Below are 15885 nucleotides of genomic sequence, written 5' to 3' on the forward strand. Positions count from 1 at the left end.
ACATTTAACGGAGTCACTAGTTTATGATCAATTTGACCCACTGCCATAACGTATCGTCCTTTTCTATCCCTTATTTGTTGAATTAATTGAAAATTTATTTTATTAGCAATCAGTATTGTAACCCCCCTTGCACACTTTTGTCTATATGATGAGTAGTATACATGTTTGAACCCCAAGTGTTTTAACTGCTCATGTTCCATATTGTTTAAATGGGTCTCCTGCCAAAATACTATATCATGCCTTTCCCTTCTCATTTTAGTTCCTATCTTTTTCCTCTTAATGGGGTTTTGAAGACCATTAACATTCAATGATATTATCCTATATTCCTGGAATCACATGGTTTTCTCCTAAGATACCATCTATGAGATAAACTCTCCCCACCCCAAGCGATCAGTCCTGAAAAAAACAACAATTAGACTTGCAAACTAAATATGACTTCCAAATAAGAAGTAAAAAGCTAACTTCTAAATCAGCGAGGGGGATTCTCCGTGTGGAGGGCCCCTCATGGAAGTATGGTGTCCGTTCCGGTTCCATCACAAGTCCCAATAGGTGGCAACAGCGCGCTTCACTCATCTCAGTTCGGTGGTCCTTTGCTAAAATTCTATCAAACCACAGCTGTCTACTGATAAATTAACAGGATAACTATCCTAATGTACTTGTTGAACTATAATAATAATAATAACATCTGTCTTTAATTATTCAAAAAGTTTTTCCTTGACTCTATTTAACAACCATTAACGGAGTGTTTACTCACAAGAAGCCTCTCAACTAGTTTAGTCTTTCAGAAGAGATGAATGAGAAAATCTCTTGAGTTTTTCCCGCGCCCATTTAACATCCACAGCTCTTCTCTGTCCTTCATCCCGTCCACTGACCTTCCACGAGTTGTCCTCTATCCTTGCTTGAGCCCCGTTGATCCCTTGAGCTGGATGCCGGCTGAGGGATTCCTCCGATCCACCATCTTCTCCTCTGTTCAGCAATCCTTTCTTCTGAAAATCTAGCTTTGCTGATAACGCGCTCTCGTAGGTAATCAGACCATCTTTGTAGAAGACCCAGAGCCTTGCTGGAGCCTGTGTCTGAAATCGGATATCCTTTTCCTTTAACATTTTCCGCAGCGGGGCGTATTCCTTTCGTTTCTGGATGATTTCTGCCAGGTAGTCAAGATCCAGATAAATCCGATGTCCGTCTATGCGTATATCCTTCTTCATCCATGCTTTTTTCAACACTTGCTCTTTGATACTATATTCGAGGAAGCAGACAATCATGGATCTGGGAGGCGCCTGTGAGGGAGGCCTGTGACCGAGTGATCTATGGCAGAGTTGTATCCCCAACTCCCGGTCCTGCAAATCTAGTTCAGTTTTGAAGAGCTTCTCCACATATTTTGTCGGGTTATCAGATTCCTGGCCCTCCGGTATTCCAAATATACGAAGGTTGTTCCTCCGAGACTGAGCTTCTAGGTCAGTTAGTTTAGCCAGCATGCGTTGTTGTTCCTCTACGGTCTGAAGGAGCACCTCCCTAGCACTCGTGCTCCACTCCTCCACCTTCCCCACTCTTTGCTCTATTTCTTCTACTCTTGTCTCCATGTTTTTCAAGTTGGCCCCTACCTCATCCAATTTCTTATTCATCTCCTCTTTAAAGATCCCAAGTTCTTGCTTCATGTCGCCCCTCACCGTCTCCCAAGCTTCGCTGAAGTGTTTTTTCATATCCGTGTGACTTGTCATAATTTCCTCTCGGATAGCCTCCATGCTAGCTTGGAGGGCGGCCATCGTGGTCTGGGTGACTTCATTCCCATCTCCTGTCACCATTTCCTCGCTGTCTTCGTCAGTTTTCCTTTCTGTGGTTTTTATCTTTTTAGTTTTATATTTCCCCATAAATATTTATCAGGACTTAGGGTTTTGTTTTGTGCCTGCCTGCTCCCACTTCTCTGTGTTCCCTCTGTCTGTCTATGGTGTCACTGTGTCTGCTTGTGAGTCTGTCTGTTCAGTTCAGTGTCTTGTCTGGTTCTCTGTGTCTGTTAGTTTCCTGTTTTATTCTGAAGGTCCTTGTCTTATGTGAGTGTGTTCAGTTTACTTTTCCCCTGCCTCGTCAGTTGTGATTTCACCCAGGTGTGCTTCCCTCCTGTCTCCCATCCCCTGAATACTGCTGTGTGTATTTAAGCCCTGTGTGTTCTCCTGCCTGTTGCTGGTTCGTCTGTGTGATTTGGTGTTTTCTTGTCTGTGAATCTCCCTCCGTCATCCTGTGAATTCTCCCTGCAAGTTGCTTTCTCTCGTGTTCAGGTTTGTTGTTTAGGTTTTAGTTTTCCCAGTTTAGTTTATTGCTATGTCCACACGTACACGGGTATTTTTGAAAACGAAGATTTTCCGTTTTCGTTTTTTAAAAAAATCCTGTCCACACGTGCAGTTTTAAAAAATATTTCTGTCCACACGTAAACGCCAAAAACGAAGGCAAACGCTGTTATGAACATGCCAAAGCAACAGGCGGCGATATAATCCGAACCGTGTAGAAATGTTGGCCAATCAGAATTCTAGAAGCCAGGGCGGGAAAGTGTACAGAGTACAGAGTACAAGATGGCGAATAGAAGTAGGACTGAATCGTACGTGTGGACAGACCATGAGGTGGAATTATTCCTCAACCTAACACTGGAATATAAAACGGCAAAAACACAAGAAAACGTGGACTGGGAGACTTGTCAGGGGAAATACGCTGACATTCACGCTCTTTTTTTAGAGCAGTACCCCTCTGAAAAGTCACAAGAATTTCCTCATCGCAAGGAGGATATAACCAGGGCCATCATCACCACCAAGATGAAGGCAATAAGGGGGAAGTATAGGCAAGCGGTAGACTCCGGTCGAAAAAGTGGTCATGGTAGAGTGGTCCTACTATACTTTGAGCTGTGTGAACAGATATGGGGTGGCTCGCCAGCGACTACTGCCATTCCGTCAGGTATAGAAACAGCAGATGTTGACACAGCTTCTCACCGTTCGGAATCTGCATCTACCTCGTCTGCACCTGACATCTCGACTGTTGAACTGTCAGATGTGTCTGATCAAGCACAGTCTGGGGATAGCGATTTGCCCACTTCTGTGGTAAAGGAACGAAGAGATCTGCTTAATGTAAGTATGGCGTAAATATCGCTTTTTGAAATTGATTATGATAATAAGGTTAGCCTACCGTACATGTATAAATTAATGCCTTACTATATTTCGGTAGCCCAATTATAGATGCCTTTAGCACCTTTCAAGCTTGACCTAGTAAAGACGCAGCTTAGCTTAATTTCATGTTGGTGTTGAATCCCTACTTCAAAAATGTTGTGGCGTTGAAAGTAGAGGGAAAGAAAACGCCTAACTTAAAATATTTAAGTACAGCACTTAAGTAAATATTAATTTGTTGTTCCACCACTGATCTATTGTGGTTAATTTGTTTTTCATTATTTTATTCTACCTTTTGTCAAGGCAAAACTCAAGGGCCACAGACAGGACAGACTTAAAAGAAGACTTTCAACTGAGACACAGCTGCTGAATGTTGCCGAGGTGGACATACAGATGAAGAAAAGAATTCTGGATATGATGGAGACATCTGAGAGGCGAGCTTCTGAACATTACAGTACATTGTCAGTCACTCTTGAGAGACTTACAAGTTCAATTGCAGATGGATTTTCACTGCTAAGACAAGCCATGCATCCACCACCACCACTACCTTTCAACATGCCACCATACCATGGTGGGCACATCTATCCATGTGCACCATCACCACACACCGTATCTGGCACATTTCCACCCAACACTACCATAAATGAGCAGCCAAGCACCGCAACTAGCTCACCCTTACCTTTGCAGGGAACAGGGGAGTTTTCCTTCACACGAGCACTTATGGAGGATGATATTTGAAATAATCTGCATCATTACTTTTGCTGGGCAGTAAATGTAAAAAAGTAAAAGTAAAGTGGGATGCTGTTTGGGCTGCATCTGTACATTTTATTTCATTATTTTAATTTATTTTCATTATGCTTTATGTTAAAACGTTGAAAATATGTTTAGGTTTTTTTTTTGCATTTTAAGAATGCTCAACTGTTTACATGTTATGTGTTCCATTAGCTGTTCTGCAGCTCCAATGTTTTATGTTTAAAACAGCTGTTAAATGTAAGAGGTCTTCCTTGTGTTCTCAAAAAACATTTATCTTACTGCTGAGAAGTTTGTGGGTTTGTTTTTTGAAAGGCAGCTTCTTTTGTATAAGTTTTCAAGTGTCTTCTTGATTAAAAATGTCAATAACTTAAGACAGTATTATGGATTTTGTCTCAATGGCTGTTGCAAGAGTTTATTTCAGTAAAGCACTAAACTGAAAATATTACAGGGGTCACAAAACGTGTACAAGATGTTTTAAAAAAAGGGTCTTATTCCCTGTAAATAACATTTAACTGAAGCAAGGTCCCACTTATTGAACATGGTCAGGATCACACTGGCTGCCTCACTGGCTCTCTTGGCCAGAGTTTATTCAATAAAGAAATAAACTGAAACTTTTACATGGGTGAGAAAATGCATACAATGTAACAAGAAAAAGTCTTATTCCCTGTAAAAACAAAAAAAACAACAAAATTTTAACTGAAGGCAAGGTGCCACTTTCTTATTGAACATGGTCAGGATCACAGTGCACAGATTGAAGTGTCACATACCCTGACTTACAATGTCTGTAGATATGGCGGTGTCCTACAATAGAACAAATCGTTTTTTATGGATCGATGAATTCAGTAAGGACTCTCCTGACTCTCTTCCCTTCTGATGTCATGCAGTCAGCTCTGTGGTAAGTCTGTGTGGCTGGCTGGTTGTCCTTGTCCTGCTGAATTACTTCAGTGACTGTATTCTCATCCATCATGTCTTTGTTGGCCTCACAGTAGTTATGGAGCACAAAACAAGCATAAATGACAAGTGGAAGTTCATTTAGATTAATGTCCATTGGCCTTCGCAATGCTCCAAACCGTGCTTTCAGTCTGCCGAAAGCACATTCAATGACCATTCGAGCTCGACATAGGCATAGTCCAAAATACTGTTCCTGAGCAGTGCTTCCCCCGTTGGCGTACTCTTTCATTAGGTAAGGAAGCAATGGATATGCTGGATCCCCAATAAGAAAAACTGGAATTGCCTCCTCATGTTCCACAATTTGTTTTTTTGAAGACGGAATCCTGCCAGTCTTCAAATGTGTGTTCAGCGTGGAATTTGCAAAAATGCGGGCGTCGTGTACACTGCCTGGCCATTTCACCACAACATCAATAAATGAATAACTATAGTCACAGGTGGCTTGTATGTTCAGAGAAAACCTCCCCTTCCTGTTAACATAGTCCATAGAATTCGTGGATGGTTGCTTTATTTCCACATGGGTCCCATCCACAGCACCAATACACTGAGGAATTCCATAGGCTCGGTAAAAACATGCTACAAGTTCCTCTACTTTGGACTCTGTGAGTGGTAACTGTATAAACACAGGCCCCAAGTGAACAGTAATTGCTGTGCAAACTTGTCTTATTATTTTCGACACCACTTGCCTTGATAGCCCGAAAGCGTTTGCAGTCTTTCGTAACCTCCCCTCATCAGCCAAATAATACAGTGTGCATGCCACCTTTTTCACAACGCTAACAGGCAACCTCATTTCGGTTTTTTGGCCTTCGATGTGCGGACGAAGTAGCTCACAAAGAGCCAAAAATGAAGTCCTCGACATGCGAAAATTCTCTCGCCATTCTTCTGGAAGAACCGCCTCGCTTTCAAAGTTGTCCCACCAAGCAGTGGTCCGACCCGGTCGAGTCCAAAACCGACGAAGACGTTGGCGTCGGGGTTGTGGGAGTGTTTGTGCAGAAAGAAGCCACGTCCGGAGTTCACTGTGGCGCCGCTGTCTTTCGAAATGGAGGGACAGTAACTGTGTGTGTATATGTATGCCTGTTAAAGCTGCAGAGAGTAAAATTAACAATAAAAGTATTTTGCCTAAGTCCGCCATTGTACAAAGTCATCTCACCAAAACAAAGTGGCGCACACTGTGACGTCAAAAAAGGCGCACACCTTTGACGCTGCGTTTTCTCCGTTTTTCTCGTACACACGTAAATGCAAAAACGGAGTTTTAGAAAATATCCACCCTGGCCGGAGTTTTTAGAAATCTTCGTTTTCAGTGACCGAAAACGCCGTTTACGTGTGGACGAAAGGTGCAAACGCATAGAAAAATCTGCGTTTTCAAAAATACTCGTGTACGTGTGGACATAGCCTATGTCTAAGTTCGGTTTTTCGCCACACTCTCCTTTTGTTTGTTATCACTCGGGTTCTGTGTCAATAAAGCCCTCTCACTTCACTGCATATCCGCATCTTGGGTCCTTTGTTAAATTCACACGGCTTGCCCCGGCAACCCGTGACACTTGAAATATTGGACAAACAAATTCAGTCAGAAAAAGAGGAAAAGAAAAGGATTGACCAAAAACTGGAAGAGAGCAGAGAAGAAACAAGAAGAAAACAAGAAGCCTGGGAGAAAGAACGAAGAGAAGCCTCAGAGAAACAAAAACAAGAAGATGCACAGCGGCGACAGGAGGAGGAAGAAAGACTGAACAAAGTGAAAGAAAAAATGCAGCAGGAGGAAGAACTGAAAATCAAAGAGATGGCAGAAAAAATGGAAAAGGAGCATGAGGAGAGAAAGAAAGAACAGGAAATTAGAGAAAAGGAGAACAGGAAACAGGAAGAGGAGGAAGAAAGACGTAGGAAGCATTTTAAAATGCAACTTGAAATGTTGGACAAACAAATTCAGTCAGAAAAAGAGGAAAAGAAAAGTGTGAACAAAGAGCTAGAAAAGAGCAGAGAAGAGATAAGAAGGAAAAGGGAGGAGTGGGAAAAAGAACGAAGAGAAGCCTCGGAGAAACAAAATCAAGAAGATGAACAGAGACGACAGGAGGAGGAAAAACGACTGAAAGAAGAGAAAGAAAAAATATAGCAAGATAAAGACCAGAAACTCATGGAGATAAATGAATACCTAAGTAAGGAGCGTGAAGCAAGAAAGAAGGAACAGGAAATGAGAGAAAATGAGAACAGGAAACGGAAAGAGGAGGAAGAAAGACGTAGGAAGCATTTTAAAATGCAACTTGAAACAAATTCAGTCAGTAAAAGAGGAAAAGAAAAAGACTGACAAAAAACTGGAAGAGAGCAGAGACGAGATTCAAAGAAAACAAGAAGCCTGGGAGAAAGAACAAAGAGAACAAAGAGAAAAACAAAAACAAGAGGATGAACAGAAAATACAAGAAGAGAAAGAAAGAATGAAAAAACTTGAAGAAAAGTACACACAGGAAAAAGAAAGTTATGAAAAGAAAAGTAGAAGATCAGATCAGGAGAGAAAAGGAGGAGAAAGAACGAAAAGAGCTGGAGGAAAACTATAAAACAAAAATGGGAAATCTGGAGAAAACATGTGAAGAAGAAGCCAGAAAACAAGCTGAAGAGTTCAATGAATTTAAGGAAAAATACAAAACAGAAATTTCAACTATGGAGCAAAATCATGGGAAAGAAATGAAAGACAAAGATGAGCAGTACAACATGTTGAAGGCAATGACTGCTCACAATGAACAACAACTAAAGAAAATACACCAAGGAGAAATCAGTGATGTTGTGAAGAAAATGTCCAAAAGCAGCAACAAACTGAGAAAAATCAGCAAATTACTGCATAAACAGGAAAAAGAATTGAAGAATGTAAAATATGAAAAGGAAAAGAAAACTCTGCAGGAAACACATGAAAAACAACTAAGTGGCCTGATAGAGGAACTTCTGAATGAAGTTGAACCAGAAAACAGAAAAAGCTTTTGGAGTGCAATTAATTTTTTTTTTTTTCTTTTAAGTATAAGGGCTGTCAGGAGATTTCAAAAATCACCCCACAGTTCTTCAGCTGAGACACCTGAGTTAGAAAACACAAACACTGCAGTTGTTTTTCACTCGCGAGGGCAGTCATGGAGCGCTCGTATTCAAGACTTGCGCCCCATCACTGTCTGCGTTCTTTATTTATACAAGCTTGTTTATGTGTGTGTGTGTGTGTGTGTGTGTGTGTGTGTGTGTGTGTGTGTGTGCGTACAAAGATAACAATGTCACTCAGAGCAGTGGGTTTTTCTCTTTTCTACATCTGTATGTTCTCGTAAAAAAGCTGAGGTTCCTCTTCTCTACATCTGAATGTTCTCTGAAAACAGGAATAACACTTGGTATGGGCCCTCTCAGCGAGGCGAGCTCCAATTTCTCCTCTGGAGCACCCGTAATAGGATCCAATCGCCTGGTTTCAACCTGCAAGAGACTGGAGAAGAGTTGTACGGCAGTTTATTGTTCAAAACAATATCTTTATTTTCTAGTAGTTTTGCCATCCATTCTGCCAGAGTTGTTTCTCTGACAGATTTGTCTAAGGGTTCACTTGTCACTGGTAGTGGAAAAGGCCTACCACGAACAACCTCAAATGGTGTAAGTTTTTGAGAGCCTTGTGTTAATCTCATCCACATTTTTACTAGGCCTATGCATTCCAGCCACGGTCTTCCTGTTTCTTCCATGAATTTTCTGAGTCTCTGTTTTATGGTGCCATTAGTTCTCTCCACTAACCCTGCACTTTGTGGGTGATAAGCACAATGGTTTCTTATGCTGAATCCTAGTGCTTCAGAGACTGTACTAGATTAGATTAGATTAGATGAAACTTTATTAATCCCTCGGGTGGGTTCCTCTGGGAAATTCAGTTTCCAGTAGCAAAGCACCGAAAGAAGTTGCATGTTACAGATACATTAAGGGGAATGAGAGTAAGGATATAAGCATAAATACACCATATATACACATATATAGATACAGAATATACAATATGGATAACTAGGATTGCTCATTTGAGTGAGTATATTGCACAGTCGAATATAAGAAAAAAAGACAAAACAAAAAACAAATATTGCAAATATTGCACAGTGTAAAAAAGCACCTACAGCTCAGTTGTTCCCGCCCTCCCTTGTCCCCCTGTTTCTCCTCCCTCTCCCCTCCAGTGAGGAGTTAAACAGTTTGATGGCGTGTGGGACAAAGGAGTTTTTAAGTCTGTTGGTTTTTGACTTTGGGAGAAGCAGCCTGTCGCTGAATAGGCTCCTCTGATTGTTTACGACCGTGTGCAGAGGATGCCCGGCATTGTTCATAATGTCCATCAGTTTCTTTAATGTCCTCTTCTCTGCCACTGTCACCAGAGTGTCCAGCTTCATGCCAACCACAGAGCCAGCCTTCCTGATTATTTTCTCCAGCCTGGATGAGTCCTTCTTTGTTGTGCTGTTCCCCCAGCACACCACGCCATAGAAAAGTACTCCTGCAACCACCGACTGGTAAAACATCCTCAGGAGCTTCCTGCAGATGTTGAAAGACCTCAGCCTCCTGAGGAAGTACAGTCGGCTTTGGCCTTTTTTATACAGGTGCTGCGTGTTGCATGTCCAGTCCAGTTTGTTGTCCACCCACAGCCCGAGGTACTTGTATGTGTTGACCACCTCCACCTCCTCTCCCTCTGAACTGGCAGTGGACCTGGTCTGGACCTCCCGAAATCCACAACCAGTTCCTTGGTCTTTGAAGTGTTGAGTTGCAGGTGGTTTGTGTGACTCCATGTGACAAAGTTCCTCACCAGGCTCCTGTACTCCTCTTCCTGGTCATCCCAGATACACCCCATGATGGCCGTGTTGTCTGCAAATTTCTGAATATGGCATAATTCAGAGTTATAGCAGAAGTCAGAGGTGTACAGGGTGAAGAGAAGAGGGGACAGCACAGTTCCCTGTGGTGCTCCTGTGCTGCTGACCACAGTGTCCGACGTGATGTCCTTCAGCCTGACGTACTGTGGTCTGTCAGTGAGGTAGTCGGAGATCCAAGCGACCAGGCAGGGGTCCACCTGCATCCTGTTTAGTTTCTCCTGGAGCAGACAGGGCCGGATTGTATTGAAGGCACTGGAAAAGTCAAGAAACAGGATCCTGACCGTGCCTTTTCCCTTGTCCAGGTGTGAGTGGGCTCTGTGTAGGAGGTACAGGATGGCATCCTCCACTCCGACATCTGCCTTGTAGGCGAACTGTAGTGGGTCCTGGGCATGTTGTACCTGTGGTCGGAGGAGGTTGAGGAAAAGCTGCTCTAGAGTCTTCATAAGATGTGACGTCAGTGCCACTGGTCGGAAGTCATTCAGCTCATTGGGCCGGTTCTTTTTGGGGACCGGGACGATGCAAGATATCTTCCATAGGGTGGGCACTCTTCCCAGTCGCAGGCTGAGATTGAAGACTCGTTGTAGCGGCTCCCCAAGTTCAGCAGCACACGCCTTTAGCATCCTAGGACACACCTTGCCTGGGCCTGCTGACTTCCTACTAATCACATCATTGACAAAATGTGTCCCATTATCTGATCTTATCAGAGTAGGGATGCCATATGTTGGGATGAAATGATTACATAAACATTTTGCAACTGAGATGGCATCTGCTTTTTTCACTGGATAAATCTCTGGCCATTTTGAGAATACGTCTATAATCACTAAAGCGTATTTTGAGCCTTGACTTTCACTTAATTCAATAAAGTCCATGTGAATGGTGTGAAATGGATGAGGTGGTGTGGGGAAATGTCCTCTTTTTGTCCTCAGATTGCCTTGTGAATTGTGTTTTTGACAGATCATGCATGTCCTCACAAATTCCTTTGCTGAAGTTTCAAGATTTAGAGTGTAAAAGTGTGTATTAATGACCTGGATCATCCCTCCTGATGACACATGGGTCACCCCATGGGTCACTAATGCTGCTGTTCTGTGTAGGGATTTAGGAAGTATTGTTTTTCCCTCACAAGTCATTAGATCATCTTCTAGTTGTGCTCCACACTTTAACCATTTCTTCTGTTCTGTGGTTGGTGCTACTTTTTGTTCATCTTTACGTACGTCAAGTGGTATTTGCATAGTGGATGCAGACATTAATGTGTCTACAGTTTGTTGTGCGGCTAACTTTGCTGCTTGATCTACAAAGTTATTGCCTTTAGTTATTTCTGATTTATCTTTCTGATGTGCAGCACATTTACATAATGCTAACTGTTTGGCAATATTATTACTTCTAATAGTGTCTTCAGAAGATTTCTATGTTGTACTGGGTGTCCAGGAAATGTAATCATTCCTCTGTTCTGCCAAATTTTTGCAAAGTGATACACTGCTGAAAAAACATACTGACTGTCTGTGTATATATTTATATCTTGGCCTGCGTGCAATTCACATGCACTTATTACTAGTGTTGGGACTAACGCGTTATTAAGTAACGCGTTACAGTAACTACGTTATTATTGTGGTAACGAGCACGGTAACTAGTTATTATGCCAAAACCAGGAACGCGTTACTCGTTACTGGGATTTAGATAGGCTCGTTACTCGTTACTTCGTGTGGTGGATATCGCGGAGCTTCCACAGATTCAATAACATTAGCAAGTGGTGGAAGCCAGCAGGTGGATGAAGGAGAAGGGAGGCAAGAGGAGAGACCCGAAGCGGCCGCCGGTCCGCGTGTCAGGTGAACTGAACTTCAGGTAAGAAGTTATGACCTGCAGTCTATCTGAGTCAGATATAAACCAAGTTTAGGTGGAGTTTATTTTCGGTATGCTGACATTTTCATACTACGTGCTAGCTAGCATGACGGAGTTTCTATACAGCTGGGTGGGTGCTATGTTACTGATGTTGAACTTTATTTTGTTCATACGGTTAATTATTAGAGTTGCCAACCGTCCCGTAAAAAACAGAATCGTCTGGTATTCAGAGAAAATATTACGCGTTTCGTACTGAGGTGAAAAGGAACACAGTTTGTCCCGGACTTCAGCTACAATGAAAAAGACACAAAGCTGAAGCTGCACAGCTGCCTCTTCTTCTCTCATTCTCTCCTCTCCTGTTTCTACTTCAATCACGAAACTGATCAATGATCAGCTGATCGGCTTTTCTCTCTTGTTTATTTATCGCCCACTTTGCGCCAGAAAGAGGAAACCAGCGGATGTCTCATTAAACAACAGCAGCACGTTTAAGCTTGATCAGCTGTTGTTAGAATTTATTTAATATTAATTTCTAGTATCAGCTGATGTTTGCTGGAGCCACAGCTGTAAAGCTGCTGGTCATGATATCCGTTTGGTTATCTGGTGAGACGGAAACATGAAGATGAAACCAGGAGATGTCCTTACTGAATCATCAGAGCTGAACAGGTGATGGAGAAACAGGTTTACCTTTTAGGTGACATGAATGAGTTGAAGGGAAGTTATGAACTGTTTCTGAGAGACAAATAACACCAGGATCCTTTTCTAAATAGCTGATAGCTGGTAACTGTGCAGTGGCGGATCGAGCAAAGTGTTGCCAGGGGGCCAGGTAGGGCATTAACAGGGAAAGGGGGGCACAAGGAAATACTTTTCTTTATTATTCTCATTTAAAATGTCTCGCTTTTAAAAAAATAATTATCTGAGTCTTACAACAAACAATTGATAGATTGATACATATATACCATCAGAACAGTGTACATCACTGTCACAACAGTGTTTATTTTCATTCAAAGGCTTTATGATTTTTCCTATAATGGTGGGCCGGTCTGTAGTCAAAATGCCCGGGACGATTTTTTTGTCCCAGTTCAGCCCTGGATGCAGCTCATCTGCAGTCTGGTGTTACCTACATCTTCCTATTCAGAAGGCAGAATTTCCAAGTTCTGAGTACAATCAAAAGCACCACGACTGCAGTTTTTGTGTTGGATGTAAAAAGCAGGCTAGAATCATGGCGGCGGTCAACAACGGTCCAGGCGTGGGATTTCTCTCGTGGAAATGTGCACATTATTTTTTCCTTTCTATTGGTAGGTGGCACAGTGCACTTGTGGCAAGTAAGCAAGCTAGAAGACTGGCAATCTTGCTGGGTATCCAGTTACGGAAGCAACACATTAACAAGAGAATTCTGAGTAAAACCAAAGTTACTTTCCCTAGTAACTAGTTACTCTGAAAGTAACGAGTAACTTGAAGTAACTGAGTTACTTTTTTAGAGAAGTAACTAGTAATGTAACTAAGTTACTAATTTAAAGTAACTTACCCAACACTGCTTATTACTGCTTTGAGTTCTGCACTCTGAGCTGAGTGTGATGATGTTAGCGGTTTTGCTACTATGACTCTGTCTGCTGTAGTTACTGCATAACCTACACAGTTTCGTCCTAAGCTATTTTTAGACGCTGAGCCGTCTACAAAAACGTCAGTGAAACCAGTTTGTGGTGTGCTGTGAATGTCAGCACGTGGCTTTGTCTCCTCATCTAATTTTTTCATACAGCAGTGTGGATGACCTTCTTCGGGTGAAGCCAAAAGTGTGCTCGGGTTCAACTGACCACACTTCTCGATTCTAATGTGTGATTGTGACAATAAGATTCCAACATACCACAGTTGTCTCGCATGTGTGAGGTAGGACAAATTGGCTTGGAGTAAAATTGAAGTCACTGCGTGTGGTACTCTGATGATCAAAGTGTGCCCTAAAACAATGTCAGCTGATATTTTCACTGCCTCTGCTGCGGCTGCACAGGCTTGCACACATGTAGGCAGGCCTGATGCAACAGTGTCTAATTTGCACAAGTAAAATGCAAGCGGGCGTTGTTTTTCTCCAAATGCCTGTGTTAAAACTGCTTTCATGTAACCTGCTCCTCCATCTACATGTAAGTAGTAGTGGTGGGCGGATCGATCCAAATATCGATAGTATCGATCCCAAGTCGGCATTGGTATCGGATCGATACTAGCCTGGTGAGATCGATTCTTTACTTTGAGTTCTGCTTCTTTGCTATGCTGTGCTTTCGGCAAAAATGAAACAACCAGATCGCTGGACTCGCCGCTCCTGTGTCAGCGGAGAGCAGGCACACTTTGCTCCCTCTCCCCCATTGTTATGTTTTGGTGTTGCACTGACACGTCACGTGACTTAGACACTTTGGGGGTTGTTAAGTTGTTTACATATTAATTATATATTTTGTTTTTGTTTTTGAGAATTTTAATTGTAACTTTTGTATTATAGTTTATCAACAGTATTTGTTTTAATTTGTTTACTGGTTTGCGTGCACTTAAGATTTAAAAAAAAAGCATTTTCATGCTTCGCAGCATCATTTATTCTTACAATATTCACACGGTTGCTGTAACAGTACATTCAACGGCTTCAGCTCTCCCGCTGGCAGCCATACACATCACCACCACCAAACCTGCAGCGGCATCGCAAAACACGCCCTGCCACATAACCCCCTCGCCCGCTCCACCCCACCCCGCGAGCAGACAAGGGAATCGGCCCGGACCATCGGTGCCCAATGCCCCAGCCCAGCGACGGGGATGTGTCCACTCTGGTGGTTGCCTGTGCCTGATAGCCACCCATATGGCAAGCAGCGGTGGCGCAGCAGGCGTGGAAATGAGCTGGGGTTCACAGGCAGACGGCAGGACCATGCAACCTGTGTGCCGAAGCGGACAGTATGCTGCCCTCAGGCGTGGCAGGACCCCCGCGCACCTCGACCTCCGTCTCCAGCTTGGCAGGTCCCGCTGGCGCGCCAGCCTCTGGCTCACCCCAAGCCGCGTGCTGTCCACCCTTACAGTGATCACACGGTGTCTGTAACAGAAGCCTACGTTCAACGGCTGCAGCCCTCCTGCTGCCAGCTGTACACATCAACACCAAAAACAACAACAACAGCACCAGCAGCGCACACGTTTTAAGCCGGCGAGGCATCATTGTAGATGCAGTGAAGGTGAGTCCATCTCACCTGCAGCGGCATCGCAGACCACGACCCGCCACAATTATAAAACATTTTTTATTTAATTATAAATAAATTATTTCTCCTAATTATGTCCTGGGTTTTAACTAATTAATAATACCAAAGGAAACATCACAAAAAACACTTAAGGTCATGAAAATTAATTGCGATTTAGTAATTCACTGAGGCATCCACCCTATTTATTGAAAAGTATCGTATCGGTATTGGTATCGGCGATACTGGCCCGAATTTACTTGGTATCGGATCGATACCAAAATATGCAGTATCGCACACCACTAGTAAGTAGAAAGGCTTATCATAGTCAGGCAAAGCTAAAACTGTATTTGTCTGTAATGCTAGTTTCAAGTTACTGAATGCTTCTTCTGCTGCTGGAGTCCATTATAGTTTGTCTTTCAGACCTAAATTCCTGCCATAGATTATATTTTGCAGGGGTTGGACTGTTGACGCGTATTTAGTGTTTTTCATTATTCTTTATTCATTCTATAATTATCAGGACTATGACGTTTCCTCTAGACTGCATGTCAAAGTGACTTGTGGCAACATACTGAAATCCCCAAACTGTCATAAATCTAATACTGGTACACGTTAAAACACTGTGTGTACACTGAAAATTGTTGGAAGAGTGGGCCAGTGGGTTAATGTGGTGTAAATAATTTGATAACGGTGCGCAATAAGAAAAGCACCATATATCATTATTTGATCAAAAATTAAAAATGTCATGAAAATCTGTAATGGCCCCTTATCAATAACAAAACAGTTGAGGTAGCTTGCTATTTATATATGTTTATCATTATTATGGCTGCCATATCATTGGTAGCCATATATATAATTTTCATGTGGCGCTTATTGAAAAATACATTGAAGATCTTTGCAATCCATTGGATCAGTTCTCTGGCAGTTCATTGCGTATTCAATAAAACCCTAAAATGGCAGTGGACCAAGTATTTAGCCCTGTGGAACCCCGCAGTGTAAACTTTAGTAATAATGGGGGCCTTTTTTGGGACTTTGCATGTTTATTACTAATTTTAGTAATTAAAAAAAATACTTTATAACTTATAATTTACACTGTTTTTCTACCAATTTCTGCACTTTATTTGTGAATTATTAGATTCATTTTGTGTAACAAGAGAACCATGTTGAAAA

At 42.4% G+C, this 15885-nt stretch overlaps 2 protein-coding genes across 3 annotated transcripts in view; both read left to right on the forward strand.

Annotated features, from left to right (window-relative positions):
• Window positions 1-7232, forward strand: part of LOC100711658 (GTPase IMAP family member 8) — a 47763-nt gene extending 40531 nt beyond the window's left edge. The window contains exons 6-7 of one of the 2 annotated variants that reach the window (XM_025903199.1): window positions 6409-6558; window positions 6709-7232. In XM_025903199.1, coding sequence (XP_025758984.1) covers window positions 6409-6558; window positions 6709-6954 — 396 coding nt within the window. In that variant the 3' untranslated portion in view covers window positions 6955-7232. Of the gene's footprint in view, window positions 1-6408 lie in introns of both variants that reach the window. The other variant, XM_025903198.1, reaches the window with a different exon arrangement.
• Window positions 2550-4154, forward strand: LOC102081299 (uncharacterized). The gene is made up of 2 exons (XM_005452338.4): window positions 2550-3110; window positions 3450-4154. The coding sequence occupies exons 1-2, from the start codon at window positions 2565-2567 to the stop codon at window positions 3882-3884; spliced, it is 981 nt and encodes a 326-aa protein (XP_005452395.2). The 5' UTR covers window positions 2550-2564; the 3' UTR covers window positions 3885-4154.
• Window positions 7233-15885: the final 8653 nt, after the last annotated feature.

Source organism: Oreochromis niloticus, linkage group LG23 (genome assembly GCF_001858045.2).
Source record: "Oreochromis niloticus isolate F11D_XX linkage group LG23, O_niloticus_UMD_NMBU, whole genome shotgun sequence".
In the NCBI taxonomy this organism is placed as follows: domain Eukaryota; kingdom Metazoa; phylum Chordata; class Actinopteri; order Cichliformes; family Cichlidae; genus Oreochromis; species Oreochromis niloticus.